Raw genomic sequence first — 18,375 nt, 5'->3', positions numbered from 1 at the left:
AAATAGTAAAACATCACTTTCAGCAGGAAGAATGCTGCCTGTACTGCCTTAAATTCTACAGATACAAGAATCGATGTATGAACTTCTAAATACAAGTCAAATACTACATGACAATTACAAATAAAATGAACCCAAACAGGAAATGGGACATGACTTCTTACAGAAGGCCATTTACAGGTGATGTACTAAATACTGGCTTATCTTTGTTAGTAGTAACATGACTACCTCCACTGTTGCTACTGCTTTTTCTCCGAGGCTTTGCCTCTTCGAGCATTGTCAAAACATCCCTCATGGAAGGTCTGTCCTTAGGGAGTTTGGCTATACATAGAATTGCTATCCTTAAAACTAACAACATTTCTTCTTGAACATGTTGTGTTGCTCCTACATTCGGGTCTAGTGCTTCTTCTAATGATTTATTGTCTCGGATCTTCATCCGAAACCACTCTACTATGTCAACAGATTCCCCGAATTCAGGATCTAGAGGACGTTTCCCCGTTAGGAGCTCCATGAGAACAACTCCATAGCTGTAAATATCACTCTTTTCATCCACTTTCAACGTGTACCCGTACTCTGCAAAGTCATCATCCATGTAAACGATTGTCAAATATTAATAAAGATTAATCCAGGGTAAACATTAATGGGAAGTGTGCATCAAGGACTTACCGGGGGCTATGTATCCATAAGATCCAGCAACCATGGAAACTGTTTCATTCTTCTTGAGCATCATTCTTGCCAATCCAAAATCTGCAATTCTTGCCTCTAGATTTGCATCAAGCAGTATGTTATTTGACTTGACATCCCGGTGAATAACTGGTGGATGGCAATCATGGTGGAGATAAGCAAGGCCTTGTGCCACTCCAACTGCTATATTATATCGAGTGACCCAATCAACAAGCAGTCTCCCTGCTGCTTGTTTACCATGTAAAGCTTCTCCAAGGCTGCCATTCTGCATATACTCGTATATTATCATTGCATCCCTATTGTTGTGAAGGAACCCCAGAAGCCTGACAATATTTCGATGCCTCAATTTTCCAAGAACATTCACCTCACCTACGAGATCTTCACTACCCCCCATCTCAATATCAGTTGCAGATTTCCATAGCTTCTTTACTGCAACAACTGTATTCTGGCATTGCATTTCAGCTTTGTATACAACCCCCGTTGCTCCCATTCCAATGACGTTTGACTCTTTAAGGCAAGCCAATATGTCATTACTAGTGAATCCCAGCCTCTGGAATGCCATCAACCTCCATGGCCATTCACCATTGCTCATCTCAAACCTTCGTTCAAAGCAGCTTCCGTTTTCATGCCATCTCTTGTATAAAGATCTAGCTCCAACACCTGCTGTAACAATAAGTAAAAGAGCTGCCACACCGGTTAGCCATCCTGCAATAATGTGCTTCGCGTGCAAGCTCTTCTGCTTTGATGTGTATGCTGCATTGTGAGCACATGGAGGAAGTACGCCACCACAGAGACCATCATTGCCAATAAGATCATCCGGATTGATTGTTCTTAACATGCCATTAGCCGGGACAGGACCGTCTAGTTTGTTATGAGAAACATTCAGCATTTCTAAAGCTGGGGAATTGCCAAAGTTCTCAGGTATTCCACCAGTTAAAGAATTGTTGGATAGATCGAGAACAGCTAATGTGGGCATCATGGAAATTGCTCTTGGAATTGGACCGGTTAATTGGTTGTCTCGAAGGTTCAAAGTTACTAACTTCTCACAGGAAGCAATGCTAGCTGGAAGATCTCCAGTGAATTGGTTGGTGGATAGATCCAGAACAGCAAGAGAAGGGCAATCCTGGAATTGATCCGGGATTTCACCTACCAGATTATTATCTGAGGCTATGAAATTTTGAAGAGCTGGAATTGCAAGAATGGATGAAGGAATAGAAGACTGAAGGTGGTTCTTAGAGAAATCAATAAAAGAGAGAGAGGTAGAAGAAGCAAGATCACTTGGGATTTGGCCTGTTACACTATTGTTTGCCAGTTCCAGCCTTTGGAGTTTCTCCAGTTTACCGAAACCTGCTGGGATTGTCCCGGAAAGAAGATTGTTTTGCATTCTTACACGAACAAGGGACGTGCAGGTTGATAAACCTGCTGGAATTGGACCAGAGAAAGCATTGTTGAACAAGATAAGCTTAGTGAGGTTACCTTTGGTGCACAACCCTTCTGGGATAGGGCCAGTGAATGAGTTGGATGAAATATCCACCCATTGCAATGGTGAATTTCTGCCAAGATCACTTGGCAAAGGACCTGATAAGCTGTTATTCCATAGCTCAAACACTTCCAGCTGAGGCAAACCTCCAATCCCAGAAGGAACTGAGCCTGATAATTTATTGGACATCAAATTCAAAAGCTGCAAATTCTTAAGGTCAGAAATTTCAGCTGGGATTTCACCCGTAAGCATGTTATCGGAGAGATCAAGCAGCTGCAATGAAGCCATGTTGCCAATCTCTGGTGGAATCTTGCCTTCTAGAATGTTCTTGTACAAGAAAACCGTGTTGAGCAGCTTCAGCTTTCCCAGCTCAGCAGGAATTGAACCTCCAAGATTGCCAATAGCCAAATCAAGATACTTGAGATTGGTCAGATTTCCAAACTCAGCTGGAATTCCACCTTCAAAAGTATTGTATCCCAGAACTATAGTCTCAAGCGACGAAAGCTCCCCCAGCTCTCCTGGAATGTGGCCAGTCAAATTATTCCCTGAAAGGCCTAAAAACTTCAACTTCCCCAAATTCTTGTAAGATTTAGGAATTGAACCTTCGAAGAAATTCCCTCGAAAATCTAAAGTCTCGAGCAATGATGCATTTCCGATATCCTCAGGGAGATAGCCCGAGAAGTTATTACTCGAAGCATTCAAGTACATTAGGCCTGGTGACATTCCAAGACCAATAGGGAAGCCATAGACAAAGTAGTTCTGGCTCACATCAATGTTTTTCAATGCAGTGAGATTCGAGAAACTTCTTGGCAATGGTGATGAGAATCCATTGCAGCATAGATTGAGAGAAGTCAAACTCTTCAGCTTTTGGATATCATCAGATACCTTTCCAGTGAGATTCATGTGGGATAGATCAAGCTTCTCGACTGCACCATCAGAGTTGCATTCAACTCCCTTCCAGCTGCAGGGAACCGAAATGTTCCCTGCAGCTGCATTCTTGGGCACTGTCCAATCGCGGAGTTGATCCAACGGATCAACGAGGCTTTCTTTAATAGAAAGTAGAATAGACACTTCATCACTCAACTCAACTTTTCCAACTACCCCGTTAGCAAAACCAACGTAACAGCTGAACAAGAACAGTAGGAAAACAGTAAGCAAATTCATTATTTTTTTCCTCTGCTTACACACTCTTTTGCTAGTAATTTCTTTGCTAGCATTGCATCATGATTGTGAGGGAGATGATGGGGCCAACAAGGTGGGATATGAGGGGAAGAAGAGAAGGTAAGAAAAAGAAGAAGAGTATTAGTAATATTATATAAGTATAGTACAATTATATAAGTATAGTACAATATTAATGGAGTTAGTAAAATAGTAAGCTCACATGGGGATTAGTTAAGAAAAAGGGATAGATAGGTCGTGAGATCTTGGGTTCTGCAAACAAACAGCTGTGTTAATATATGCAAATAATATATTGACAGGGGAAATATTTGGACTTTATTTTAGGTGACTCCGACAACGAACATGGAGAGAATGTGTTCTTCTTCTTCATGTTTTCATCAGTTAATTCTTTTTCTCCTTCTCATAGTCAACTTAGTTTTGCATCACCACCGTAAGGGTAAATGTTCTTATTTTGTTTTCCCCTTCTATTGTGTTTAAGTTCTTTTTGGTAGGAGATTTAGGCCAGTAAAAATATAGAGGACTTTTAATACTAGAGAAATTAAATTTGTATGATATTGGACTGTAACCGGATTTAAACATGGTGACATGGACGGTAATGATTCACATAACGTCCTCAACTTGCTTGAGATTGAAATATAGTTGTTATTGTTGCATATAACTATTTTTAACCTTGTGCGACTCTATCTGCACGTATATAGTTGAACAATTTTAAATAAATTACATATTTATGTTAGGTTTTTGTATACTGTCACAAAGGTGTTGTGAATGTCTTACAAAAATAAAAATCCTAAATCTATCTTCAGGTATTAGTTCTTTCTTCTCTCTCTATTTGTGGATAACTTTTTGTAAAAGATGGCTTAATTTACCTACATGGTCGATGGGCAAAAAGGTGCATAGTCAGAGAATTTAGGGAAAGGCAGCTTTCTTAAGGACAAAGGTATTGTTAACTCATGTGAATGACAAAGATTTCAAGATTAATTACGAGTGAAGGTTACTCTACTCTATTCTCAAAGTTTGAGTTACCCTTTTTTAATTATAAAGACTAACAAGACTGTACTGGTTGACAAACATAACTACCCAAAAACAGTATAACCTTATTGTACTATTTTTTTTTTCCTTTGGATCTAAGCTAGATGTATATTCACGGAGTAAAGTTTTTGTTACTATCAGTGTCGTTTAACTTGTAATAACAAGTCATTACAATTTTAATGAGGTTACTGATTAATGTTTACAAATAAAAATTTATTTGTAATTACTTTACAAGTGACCTGATTGTGCATTATTTTTAGTATTGTCCACGCACATGACTTAGAACTTTTTTTCAACTGTGTTGAAGATTTGAAACAAATCAGAAAGTAGTCACAAGATGTAACTAGAAAAAGATAACTTTCTAAAATTATCTTTTCTAAAGCTATGCAACAAATCTAGTTAAGGGCCTTACCCTCGTTTTCTGTTCAATTATTAATCTGGATCCAAGAAACTTCTATTCGAAGAGGTAATATCAAGAATCAACACGACAGAAAAATTTGTAACCGACTCGCAACCTTTTTCATACACAAATAAATGAATAGGATGATCAAATCATGTTCATAACTGAAACTTTACTATTATTGTGATGCAAGCGGTTTAACTGGTTGAAGTTTTTTTAATTATCATCTTTCTCAATCATTCTGGCCGGAACTTATTCGTATACCATACTTGTACTGAAAGATATATGCATAAAAGTTTTGAACTCTTCATTTTGAACTCTTCTTTTATCTGAATCTTAATAACATGACCCTTTTTTTTGTCTGAATCTTAACAATATGACTCTTCCCTGATATTGAAGGGTGGTCAAATCAATAGAAAGTTAACTAAACTAAAAGTAGATAAAACAGATAGGCACAATGGAGGAAATTTGATAAAAGAAGGGGACTATGTCTGAGGGCACCAACTGTACCTATTCATTTAAAAATAGAGTAAAACAAAGGCCAAAACAGAAAATTTCACATGGAATCATGTGGGAGCATTTGAGGTTATTTTTTTCTAATTATAAAAATAGTGAGTGGTGTGTCACTTTGTTATGTGATGCTTCTTGGCTTCTCAAGTAGTGAAAGTGGTGAAGGATTTGTATGGAGGCCATGTGAAACTGCAGCTTCCTTGTCAATTTTCTTCTTTCCCAATTATTAGAGAGAGAATTGATGTTAAAACCTTAATACTCCGTCTTTTTTTCTTTCTCATTTTTTATACTCCCAATTTCATATGATACCTTTTTTTTACATATATATCTTTGAAAAACATTGACACATATTTATATCTTTTACGCTCTTTAAATTTTGCATGCTATTTTATGATTAATGACAGGTTCTTAAGAATTAAAATGACATGTTAAAATTTACAAGAATGAAGAATCTATGAATACTTTTAATATTTTATTATTTGCAGGGAATATATTAATTCTCCTTATCTAGCAATAAATATTTTGAATTTATGGGTAATAAACCAAATTTATTGGATTTTTAAGGAGTCAATATATATATATATATATATATATATATATGTGTGTGTGTCCAAAATTATATTGAGAACTGAATCTTTTAAAACTTCTATCATTTTGCCTAAATTTGCCCAACCTGCATGAATCCGCGACTTAAGTAGCACAAAAAATAAAAAGTTGAACCAAATTAGTATAAAAAAAAAAAAAAAAAACATAAGTAGTATTCACGCACGAAATTCGTGCGTGAAAGGACCAAACTGCAAAAATGCAGCTTGACCCTTTCACGCACAAAATTCATGCGTTAAAGGACCAACTTGCAATAATACCATATACTCCTTGCACGCATGAAATGTAATAGGATATACTCCTTTCACGCACTAATTTCATGCGTGAAACCATTTTGCCTTTCACGCATGAATTTAGTCCGTGAATGGAGCATTATTTGACTGTTTTAAAGGATCAACTTGCAATAATACCATATACTCCTTTCACGCACTAATTTCATGCGTGAAGCAGCACAGTTTTTTTTTTGGTCTTACCTTTCAAATCACATTTTTTTCCATACTTTGGGCAAAGATTAGTCATGTTTCAAAATCCCAAAATATCAATATTTTATATAAAACTTAATATCTTTTTTTGCGTACAATAATGTCGGCTCATTACATCAAGTCCACCTAAACGTTTGGATAACCGTTTTAGGGGTTCTAAGGTGCCCCGAAGTAAGTTTTGAAACTTGTCTATTTATAGGGTTTTGATTTAAGTGTTTTATTATATTTGAATGTTCAAATATAAATATTTGATTTAATAATAATTCATTCAATACGAGAGGTTTATACTAATTTAAAAATAATTCATTCCATCTAATTACAATACTAATTCAAAGTAATACAATAATAAATTACAATAATAATACAATTTTCAAGTTCTAGAGACTCTATTACTTCGAGAGGTGCTTGTACTACCACGGCCTTGTTGCCCACAGGAACGCTTGTCATGGCCATATTGCTTACAGGTAGAGCACTTGCGAGAATAAGTTCTTTCACTAACATCCATTTGATTGGCTCTACGACTTCGTGAGTTAATGCCCAATTTTCTGATGTAATCCTTGTTAGCAACCATCGAAAACGGCTCGTTTGGCCAATAAGCTTCATTACCAAGTGAGTGGAATTGACCGGAATATGCTCTAAGGTAACTGTGGACCTTGTATTCCCCCGCCACATAACTTGTTACCGTTTTTCTCATTCTCTCGAAGCACTTGACAGCATGAGAACACGGCATGTGATACGTTTGCCACTTACCACAAGTGCACGTTCTTGTTGCCTCATAAACGTTATGCACGTTGCCACCCTTACCGTTGTGATAACCCGTCCTAACTTCGTAGACATGTCGAATTGGGTCATACTCGGTCATTTGGTGGTGCTCACATTTTTTTCTATAATGCTCCATAATTTTGAAGGGCTTTGGCATCCATGTCCCGCCGTCGGCTAATATCGCTCTAGCTTGCCTTGTCCTAACAACAAATCGCTCCACAACCTGCTTGAAAGTCATTCTCACCATTGCGGTGACAGGTAGTCCTCGAGCTGATTTCAGCAAGCCATTGAAAGATTCTGAGCTGTTTGTTGTGAGCATGCCCCATCTTTTGCCTCCATCAGCATGAAGCGTCCATTTTTCAACTTCGAGCTTTATCAACCAAATATATGCGGGTTCACTCACTGCCCTGATCGGATCCATTTTTGCAGCCCATTTTCGTTGTTGATGCTCCATCGCAGCCCCCCACATCAATTTGTTTAGAGTGCCATTGTGAAACGTTGATTGCAAATTTGCCTTCAAGTGCCTTAAACAATAGCGATGGTAAACAAAGGGAGGCTGCCACCCTGGTAAATTAGCCATATTGTGCAATATGCCTTTATGACGATCAGACAACACGCATATGCCGGTACGATCCTTAATAACATGAGTTTTCAAATGGGTCAAAAAGATCCCCCATGTGTCGTTGCTCTCGTTAGCGGCAATTGCGAAAGCAAGAGGAAATATTGACCCATTGGCATCCATTCCTATTGCAATTAGGAGCTTGATGTCGTAGGCACCATATACATGCGTACCATCTATGGATATCACTGGTCGGCAGTGAGCAAAACCATCAATGCATGAAAGGATAAAATGGTTTCACGCATGAAATTAGTGCGTGAAAGGAGTATATGGTATTATTGCAAGTTGGTCCTTTAACGCATGAATTTTGTGCGTGAAAGGGTCAAGCTGCATTTTTGCAGTTTGGTCCTTTCACGCATGAACGTGCGTGAATACTACTTATGTTTTTTTTTTTTTTTTGTACTAGTTTGGTTCAACCTTTTATTTTTTGTGCTACTTAAGTCGCGGATTCCAACCTGCATACGTTAGAAGATGCGTCCTCAAATGGAACGACCAACTAAAGTCTTTTCATTATTTACGCAAGGCAGATCGAATAAATATCTCATTTTTCGAAAATATAATATCTATTTTGTGTCTGATTTCTTTATTATGGATAGACGAACTATTAAGCTTTGCAATTTATTTTTATATATAGTCCATTACAAATATTATTTTAGCTATACATATTTTCTTGCTTTGCACTTCGACAGAGGTGGATCCGCCCTTTAGGGTGAGGTGGCATGACACCCTCTCGATTAATAAATTTTTTATATACTTATGTTGTATTTTGCTTAAATTAGGTTAAATATTTGATCCTGCCACCCCCAATCGCAAATTAGACAAAGGTGTCACGACTGGCTGACACAAGTTTGAATCTATCTTGAATATTTTTCGACTCCTATTTTTCTTTGCGCTGTTTACTTTCTTTGTACCAGTAATTCCCTTTTCGGCCCTCCCAATTTTCTATTTATCTTTTTATTATTTATATTACCTTTCCTCTTTTCTATTATTTTATCTGTGATCTCTAGCGAGAACACACAAATAGAAACTTCAAAATCCCTTAAATTAAACATTTATCTTAATCTCAAATATGTGAGTATTTAAATCGAAAAACTTGGGTCTCAATGGGAATTTTGGATTGAGATCAATATTCAATTTTTTTTTTTTATAATTTCTTTTGTTTATTACTCCCTCCGTCCATGTTTACTTGTCTAGATTTGACTTAGGACACTCTTAATAAGCAATAAATAACATGAGAAATGAATTGGAATACTGAATAATAAAATGAGAAATGAATTAGAGTACGTATAATTTCAATTTAAATCACTTTTACTAGTTAAATTGTGATGAAAATTTTGTAATCACTGCTTAGAAAAAATATGAAATTTATGATTTATTTTTGAGAACTTGTAGTTTATCTAATTCTACATTTACTTATGGGGTGTATTTACCTGTTGAAGAGTTTTTCTATTATTTTTCTTATTTTGATTGGTGTAATTCTCTTATTGAAGATGTTATTTTACTTGTGCAAATTCATTTTTTTTTAATATACATAAGAGATGCAAGTCCTTGGTGAAAATGTTGATTTTACTTCTGTTGTTAATGGGTGTTAATGAGTGTGATTCCTTATTTAAGATGCTAATTATGTTCATTTCTTGATTTTTGAGATGTAATTTTCATATTTGCAAATAAAAAAAAAACCTATTAATTTGACCCGAATAAATTAAAAAGAGATGGATCCGACTCAAATATACATTTCTAACAAGATGTACATTGAAGAAAATAGTGGCACCCGCCACCTTCAAATTCTAGATCTGTCTCTGCACTTAGACTAGTGATTCTAACATGTAGTTTGCAAGTCGCGAGTCTTTTTAATTGTCACTTGCTCTATTTTGTAACGGAGTAGTAGTAGTAGTTAGTGAGTGATTAGCACATGATAATTACAAAAATTATATATTTACGTACTTATTCGACATTCACATTCGCTGATCTAATCTTCTAATCTGTTTAGACAAAACAAATTATTTAATGATACGAAAATGAGAGGATTCTCAATGATTTGATGTGGGAGAGATGGGAGTGGGAGCAAATAGGCATCCATAATCCACATGGGGTTATGTGCACCAAATGTACAACCCATACACAAATGCTTTTTATTTTTCTTTTTCCAAACAGAAAGAATTGAATGATTGATGGAAAAACAAAAACAAAATCACAGTGGCTCCACATGTGGCACGTGCTTGACAAGTAGTCTTACTCACTAACGTGTTACATCCCTACAAAAAGATTAGGAAAAGAAAAAAGAAACGTCAAAACGTTGTGCAAATTTAATACTACTCCCTCTTATTTCCAAGAGAGTGCCTTCATTAAGATTAAGGGAGGGGTTAACACATCTAATTTTTTGTTTAAAGTATTCTACGTCAGACTTAAACAAAAAATGCTTGACGCGACAACTAATAATGAGGCCATTCCTTTAAAAATGTATGAAGTATGAATAATGGTGCCAAATCTTAGTAATGACAACAAATTATTACTCCTATTTGTTTAAGTTTTCGTGAAAAAAGTTATTTAATGCTTGTTATATGAAGTAACATCTACTTTATGAAGTGCATTCAAATTAGGAATTGTTTTTAGAAAAAATATGCTAATAGGCATGGAGCCTACTAAGTGATTTTATTACTATTATTACTAGCTAATTTAGTAAAGCAAAAGAGAATTAATTTTGATAGGGACAAATAAACAATGACATAACTCATAAGGAGCTTTTTCTGGTTTTATGCTATGTTTCCTTGGGTAGCTTTTCCCTTTTTTTTCTGTTAATCTGTTTGACAAACGGCGCGAAGCAATCTTTCGGTTTGCTGTCCTTTTAAAGTTATGGCTTAATTTATAGCCAACTACTTCAATAAAGTAGACAGCATATGTGTAGGGAACAATCAATTCAAGAAAGTAGTTAAGATCAGTACTACGAAGGCATTCATTATAATTAAACATTTTTTACACTGATTGCTAACTTATACTACTCCACCAGTTAAGAGACACTGTAGAGAACATGTAAAAATTTGGTTTAGTGTTCCCAGAAGAAAATAATCTTTTGTAATTACCTCCAGGAATCAAATATTGGAAATCTAGATTCCTCCTGCCTAAGTTTGAAATATTATCTCAAATATCCAACGATTAGATGCTAACAGTCATAAGGCAACCTCGCATGAGATACACATTTAACAAATGATAAACTAAGACATTCCCATCATTAGTTCATAACTCAAGGGAAAAAGATAGCCAAAAAAATCTCAGTATGACAGTGAACAATAATTCAAATCAATTAGTTCAGTTTACAAGTAAATAGCTTTTAAAAAAAAAAAAGAGTTTACAAGTAAATAACCTGTAAAAACAATTGACATTTCCATGCTGCCTTACTAAAATATATGTGAAGCAACAATATCCTGAAAATGAGATTCCTAATAAATCACCTCATATTCAGAATTTACACATTAACAAATTCACTGTAGCATTCCCACAATGAGTCTCATACTTCTCTCACACTCTAAAAGCTTGAGAAAGTAATCAGCCTGCTCGAAACAAGAAGCAGATGCACCGGACTAGAGGTGAGTAGCACAAAGAAAACAAAGTATAATACTAACCGCCTTGAGTGAGAATTGCCTTGGGCCACTAAAAATCACCCAGTAAAGTACAACTTGACACAGCCTACTAGTCCTCGACGAAAAAATGACCAAGGACTGAAACATGGAATCTATTAGTTCGATTAGTAGCCACATGTTAGACGATATAATCTATCTATATGCTTGTTATAATCCCAAAACAAATGCATGTATCTCAGCCCAATTGGACACGGTGTAAAGAATGCCAGACATCCCCGTCCAACCAGAACAGCGACCTTCAGCTAGTTCTCTCTGTTTTGTTACCAAACCAGAGAACAATGGAACAAAAGAAATACCAAACTGTTCACCTAGTTTCCTGAGGCCAGCACTTAGACCAATCACAATGCCCACGTCTGCATTGAGCAGGCAAAGCAAGTCACCCACTGAACCTCCAACATAAACTATAGTATGTTTGCCATTATTCTCACGGGACTTCAGGATGTCATTAAAAGCTTGAAGCTTGTCCATAGGAGATTCCATCTTCTTAATCATGTCACCAGTGGTAACAGATCCTTCATAAGGTAACTCATTTGAGTGCACATTTAACACTGGCAAGGCCCCTGCTAATGGAAGAGAATATCAGCCAACAGCTTAAAGTTCAAGAAATAAACCCATATCTAACACAAAAACAATTCCAGATATCATAGTTTTTGCTTTGACCACAGGAGCGGGGCATAAGAATATCTGAATCTATGACGGGATTTCAACTCCAAATCACTCTCTCAAAGCTAAATGTTTACTTAACCATTTTTTGCTGTCTCAAGTTAAACTGACCGATTTTTGGGTTTTGTTAGCTCCCTATTGATAGATCGATACATTGTAAAGGGGCATCAAACTCTTTTTTGCACTTCAGTACTTCTGTTTTTTGTAATTTGTAATTATGCATCTTCTTGATGCTTTTCAATGAAATACCATTACTTCATCAAAAGAAAAATACCTGCATCTATTGGTACACAACCTAGTTCCATCCACAAGTTCTTTTTTATTTCATTAGTGTTCACATCTGCACTATTTGATTAAACTCTAGAATACCGGGCATGAATTATCAACTAACCAATCCCCGTGTGCATTTTCTACATTTTTTTGGGTTGGTATAAAACTCTTTTTCCCGCTTTGATCACATTCAGCCAGTTAATTATTAAACATTGGAGACGTTTCCTTTGCTTTGTGTTCTGCAGCAATCTATATCTTTCCAGATAATGCGTTAATGGAGTGCAAAGATACTCACTAGCTATTTTTGGTTATCAATCTTAGAGAATTCCTAACATTCTCTACTCGTAAACTTTCTCCTTCAATGAGACACATAATCTTCTCTAGTGAACTCTCTATCCTTCATTGGGATCTCTTGCATGGGTCATCTAAAATTCTTATCTTTATAACTCAGATATCCACTCTTCAGCCCTCAAAACTTTCATATTGGTGATTTTTATGACGTAATGGCTGATCTGAAAATATAATGAAGTACATGATCAGTCAATGAGCTGAAACAAGCATACCTGATGAAAAAGCTGATCGGATGAGATCTCCAGACCAACAGTATGACAGTACATGAAGATCTGCATGCAGGTTTTCACTTCCCAAAATTTCTTGCAAAGCTTTTTTGCAACCGTTTTGGAAAACAAGGTGTTCCCCAGCCCGTTTTACGTCTTCCTGACTCAACCCTCTTAATACACCAGAATGAACCACCATATCATTTGCTCTACTTTCGAAATCAGATAGCTGCACTAGTGCTTTACACAGACCCTCATAATCAAATCTCCCAACTGCGATAAATTGGAGATGTCTTAGGGCTTCTCATTGTCGTGATATTAGACTACAAAGAGGCATCTATCAAAAGAACAAGCGAAGACTACATACCTGTTTCACTAGGTATGATGTTTTCTATGCATTGCTCATATTCCTCAATATACTTGCTGGAAAGACTGCTCCAAATGGCCCGAAGATCAGCTGCAGATATACGAGCATATGGGGATTCGCAATCATCCAGATCACTCTTTGCTGCTGCAATGATAGCAACATCTGCCAAAAGGGCAGAGGAATCAACAGCACTGCACGTCATGTCGAAATCACAAAACATAGTAAGATTGCCTCCTGCTGGCTCTTGTACTCGAGAAATAGGGGTTATAGTGGACTGAGTAATTGGCTGAACAGAGATGAATTCCAATTCAAGTTTCATAGCTTTGTTATACAGCTTTTCCACGACATCAAGTTCTTCGCCAGTCAAGGTAACACTTAGTTTATCCAGCAAGTCCTCAATCCTTGAAGCATATGCCTAAGTACAGAATCATTACACGAGAGCAGTTAGACAAATTTCAACTAGTAGAATACTTGGCATTTGGTTAAGAGGTCCATACACAATTAAAAGACAATGCATATTTCGAAAATCAAACACACCTCAAAACTTTCTGAACATAGACAGTCGATCCATCTCTCATAGATGTTATTGCTCTCTTCAGGGACTAGAACAGCCTTGATCTCTGTACTAAGATAGCTGTAAAGCCTCATACAGGGTGCAATTGCACTAAGTGCATAGGCAGCAAGTCTTGTCTTCTCAAAAGGAGTCACGATTTTACCACGACCTTTTTCCCCTTCAACTTTTCCTGCTGCCGTGGCCAGCAAAAAGTCTGTGTATCTAACTGTGGCACTGTCACAAGTGCTGACTTTTGGAAGTTCAAAGCCCCATTCCTGCATCATGATATATCCTTTAAAACTGAAGAATGGACATTACCAATAAATACTTATTAATGCAAGAACAGACGCTTTTTGGCCTTTATTCATTCCATGAAAAAAAATTCTGAACTTTTAGAAAAGGTTCAGATAAGTGTGCAACAGTCCATCAAACCACTGGACTCTCATCTTTCTTCTCTTTGTCGTATTTCACTTCATAACTTACGGACATATTAAAGAGTGAGCTTCTAACTCTAAAAAAATCTTCTAGCAGTACCCCAAATTTACCAACAGATAAATTATTAGATCAACAGTTTATCCAGCAAAATTCATGTTCGATTAAACTACCCTTTTCAAAAAGCACAAGACGAGATAAGATTGGGGGATGGAGGAATTTCAACCTTCCCTTTTTCCCCAATGGGAAAATGGAAAAGAAGGAAACTCAATTTGAACCTAATCAACTAAGGCTTGAGTCGCAGGAAAAAAAATGAACACGGCCCTCTTGAGTTCAACTAAAGAATCTATTTCTATTTATGATTCTAAATTACCAATCAATATTACAAGCCTGAGTAGAAAATACAAGAAGAGACCTAGTCAATGTTTACTTTCAAATGGTTAAGCCTGAACTATAATATGAAAAATTAATCAATTATGGGTGTGTTTGGTATTCCAATTTTCCCAGGTCAAAATTTTTGGAAAACATTTTCTACCGGAAAACAAGTTCCTTAAAATTGAGGAAAATGTTTGATTGTCTCCTTTGCACGCTCCAACACCCCGCCCCCATCCCACCACCCACACACCCTTCGCTCGCCCCAACCTCCATAGTGTTTGAATAGATTATACACAAATGCTTTTAGGACAATATTTTATGCTTAGTAACCAAACACTAAAAAATAAGTAAGAAACCACTTAATTTCCACGAAAACATTTTCCGCCTCAATTCCAGATCTCACACCCCTACACTAACCTGCGATACAAGTCTCTAATAAGACCATTAAATTTATATAACAATAACCACTTGAGCCTTAATCCTAACAACATTATCATTTGCTAAATCTACTAGTTGCTACCATCATCCTATTATGTTCTATCAATTTCAATATGAATACAGAGATTAACATAGGTGTAGCTTACCCGCACAAGATCATCTTGATCTTTAAGCTTCCGTAAGACACGCTTTCTCAGATCATGAATAGCTTCCTTATCATCCTCATCATCAGCATAATCCTCTGCTTGTTCATATCTGTTAAAAAGAACAAAATAATTAATCAACAGATTCCATAAAATTCACCATATTTACCATTATAACCATATGCAACAGCCATTACAATTTCCCCTCAATACCAAGTTAAGTATCCTCTATATCCAGGATTTATTTCTTAGATGGTCCCTCAAGTAATAGTTATTGTCTTCTTGATTCCAGTTTCCTTCAATAAAGAAAGTGACTGTCTAAGATAATAACTATTTAGATGGTCACTCAACTAATAGTTATTATCTCGTAGAATTACCTTTCTTCTTGATTCGAATCTCTTTCAACTGACATTCTAAGACAATATTATTAGTTGAGTGACCATATGCAAAATCAACTCTCTATATCCATTCCCTAACTCAATAATTGGTCTATTAAAACCATATAAAGTGAGGGGGTAAAAGGGGTGCTTACGCATGAGCAAAAGCTTGAAGGAAATAGACATCTTGAGAGATACAGTGAAGAAATGATTTAGAATCCAAAGTCCCAGATGCCAAACACACCACAAAAGGAGTATAAAGAGCACATAAAGATTCAGTCTTGAATTTGACCCAAAGCCTCTTAGCTATCCCACCATCATCTGTATTTGCTTGGAATCCTTCCATATCAAGAATCTACCCTTTCACAATATCCAACTTCCCAAACTAATCTTATCTTCTCACTACAAGTAGCAGCAATACTTGATAAAACAAAAGCTGTTATAACTTCCTAGAAAACTTTGACCCGTTTAGATTTATCCAAAACACCTATGTTTGTGTGATGTAATTTAGTCAAGACGTGCCCAAGTTGAGGGGAAAAGTTGCTAACTTTCTTTGAAAAAGAGGAAAAGGGTGTGTAATAGAAGTGAGGAAAAGTCTATGTTTTTATAGATTGTGGGTGTAGAAGAGAAATGGGAATGCGCGTTTATGGAAAAAGTGAAGAAAGGTTAGGAGACTAAGTCTAAATTTGGTCACAGATGGGGTAAATTGAATGGTCGTCGACCTAAGAAAGAACTGTAGATGATAGAGAAGAAAGAAGAAGAAGAACCGTGACGTGTTGGAGAAAGCAAGGAATCAAAATCAAGAATTGAAAAGAAGAGTTTGGGGTTAGCGTTAATTGGGGACAGCAGCACTAAATGCTGTGGCAAGCAAGTTGCAGGTATACCATACGGACTACCTAACTGCTACTGTACTTTCATTCAAACTACCCCCTTTATTCTATCCTTCTTGGTCAATCAAAGTAGTCACTCTCTCACAATCTATAACTCATGCTTGTGTTTTAGTCGGTCTCAAAACAAAAACAAAAAAAATGATAATAATTTAATTTTAAATTTTACTTTTTATATTTAACGGGATGATTTATAATCATAAAATAAGATTCAAAATTTCCTTTATTTTTTAAATTTCGTATCCAATTAAATTACATCACGTAAATTAAGACGGAGGAAGTAATTACTAATACTATGATTCTGTTTTCACACAATTAAACAACTTATTAAGTTTCACTTTTTAATTATAGATTGTTAATCTGAAAAGTCAAAACAATCAATAAGATGTTAGAATTGATTAAATTACTACGTACTAGATTGTTAATCTAAAAAGTCAAAACAATGAATAAGATCTTAGGGTTGATTAAATTGCTACCTCTTGATTTATGTAACCCCCTTTCATTTTTAGTAAATTCAAAATAATAACATTTTTTTGTATTTAATAATTAATTATTAACTTTAAACTTTCTATTTTATCAGGAAGGTAAATAGGAATAGCGTGCAGGACAAGTCTTCACCTATTAGGATTTTTCCCTGCCTTGTCCTTGTCCCACTTAGCATTTTTTTCAAAATTTTGCCTTGTCCTGCCCGTCCGCACCTTAATTATATATTATTTTTCCTCTTTATTTCTTATTTGCAGTATTTTATTAAAAAAATTTAGTTGAACCTTATAGAGTAGAGTTTATATAATATAATCAAATTTAACCACAGTGTTGTTAAAATTCACTTTCCTTCTACTTTATGATTTACATTAATGATAGTATCTATTTTTTTATCTAGAAATATTCTAGAATAATTATTTTCCTTCTAAATACAGATTTACATTAATTACAGAATATTTGGTTTTCTTTTACGTTTTTTATATTCAATGCAAGAAACAATTTAATGAATCAATAAATAGTGATGTAAAATTTACTTCGATTCTATAACAAATGTTTGAGGAAAATAGGAAAATATGACCATCTGAAAAATAACACTTTAGTAAAATCCATTTCCTCGGACAATGAAGACCCTTGTAATGAAACTAAAATTTTCTACAAGTTCTATAGCTAGCTTTTTCCATTTGAGTCGCTGTAAGAATTTTATTAGTCCATTGACTTATTCGTCTAACGACTAACGGCAAGTGGCTTGATTCAAAAATCCAATTTAGAATTTCTCTAAATATTAAGAAAAGTCTAAATCTTAGAAATGTCATGCACTCATTAAATATTTAGTAGCCGTTTGGCCAAAAAAATTATTCACTTTTTTCCGAATTTTTTTTTCACTTTTTTTACTTTTAGGCGTTTGGCCATAAATATTCGGAATACAACTCCGGAGTTATATTCCGGAATACCAAAAACAAGAAAAACTTGTTTTAAAAAAAAATCACTTTTTTACACTATATTTCACCAAAAATTACAATTTCAAAAACTATGGTCAAACACAACTCCAACTCCAACTCCAACTTCAAGAATTCCAAAAAAATTAAATTTGTTTTTTATATTTATTGGCAAACGGCACCTAATAAATTTTTGGCAGTAACTTATATAACAGTGAATATATAATGATAAAAGATGCATCGGAGTTTACACGGGAAGTCAGCTTGTGGTTTCCTATTAACTTCTGTGGGCTTGGGCCTATTCCTCTTCAAAACCCACCACTCCCATTTAAATCTTCTTTTGGGGTGGTCTTTTAATTTTGCTCCTCATATTTGTAATCTTTAAATTTTGTCCTTCGGCTAAAATTTATGGGTTTCAGGTTTGAACCCCCACTCAATTAAAGATTTTTAAAAAAAATCGCAAGACAGAGTTTAAATTTCGCTATGCCCCCACCGGCAGAATTTTAGTTATG

At 35.5% G+C, this 18,375-nt stretch overlaps 2 protein-coding genes across 2 annotated transcripts; both read right to left on the bottom strand.

The window, feature by feature from the left end:
- Nucleotides 1-17: 17 nt before the first annotated feature.
- On the bottom strand, nt 18-3,941 carry LOC132610387 (MDIS1-interacting receptor like kinase 1). The gene is made up of 2 exons (XM_060324686.1): nt 664-3,941; nt 18-570 (listed from the first exon to the last, which is right to left on the bottom strand). The coding sequence occupies exons 1-2, from the start codon at nt 3,323-3,325 to the stop codon at nt 158-160; spliced, it is 3,075 nt and encodes a 1,024-aa protein (XP_060180669.1). The 5' UTR covers nt 3,326-3,941; the 3' UTR covers nt 18-157.
- Nucleotides 3,942-11,020: 7,079 nt separating this feature from the next.
- On the bottom strand, nt 11,021-16,394 carry LOC132610381 (bifunctional TH2 protein, mitochondrial-like). The gene is made up of 6 exons (XM_060324683.1): nt 15,714-16,394; nt 15,185-15,293; nt 13,778-14,068; nt 13,241-13,655; nt 12,880-13,146; nt 11,021-11,943 (listed from the first exon to the last, which is right to left on the bottom strand). Exons 1-6 carry the CDS (start codon nt 15,902-15,904, stop codon nt 11,531-11,533), a joined length of 1,686 nt encoding a protein of 561 aa, XP_060180666.1. The 5' UTR covers nt 15,905-16,394; the 3' UTR covers nt 11,021-11,530.
- Between the last annotated feature and the right edge of the window lie 1,981 nt (nt 16,395-18,375).

This window comes from Lycium barbarum, chromosome 9, assembly GCF_019175385.1.
Source record: "Lycium barbarum isolate Lr01 chromosome 9, ASM1917538v2, whole genome shotgun sequence".
Classification (NCBI taxonomy): domain Eukaryota; kingdom Viridiplantae; phylum Streptophyta; class Magnoliopsida; order Solanales; family Solanaceae; genus Lycium; species Lycium barbarum.
This window is presented reverse-complemented; position numbering and strand designations above follow the sequence as displayed.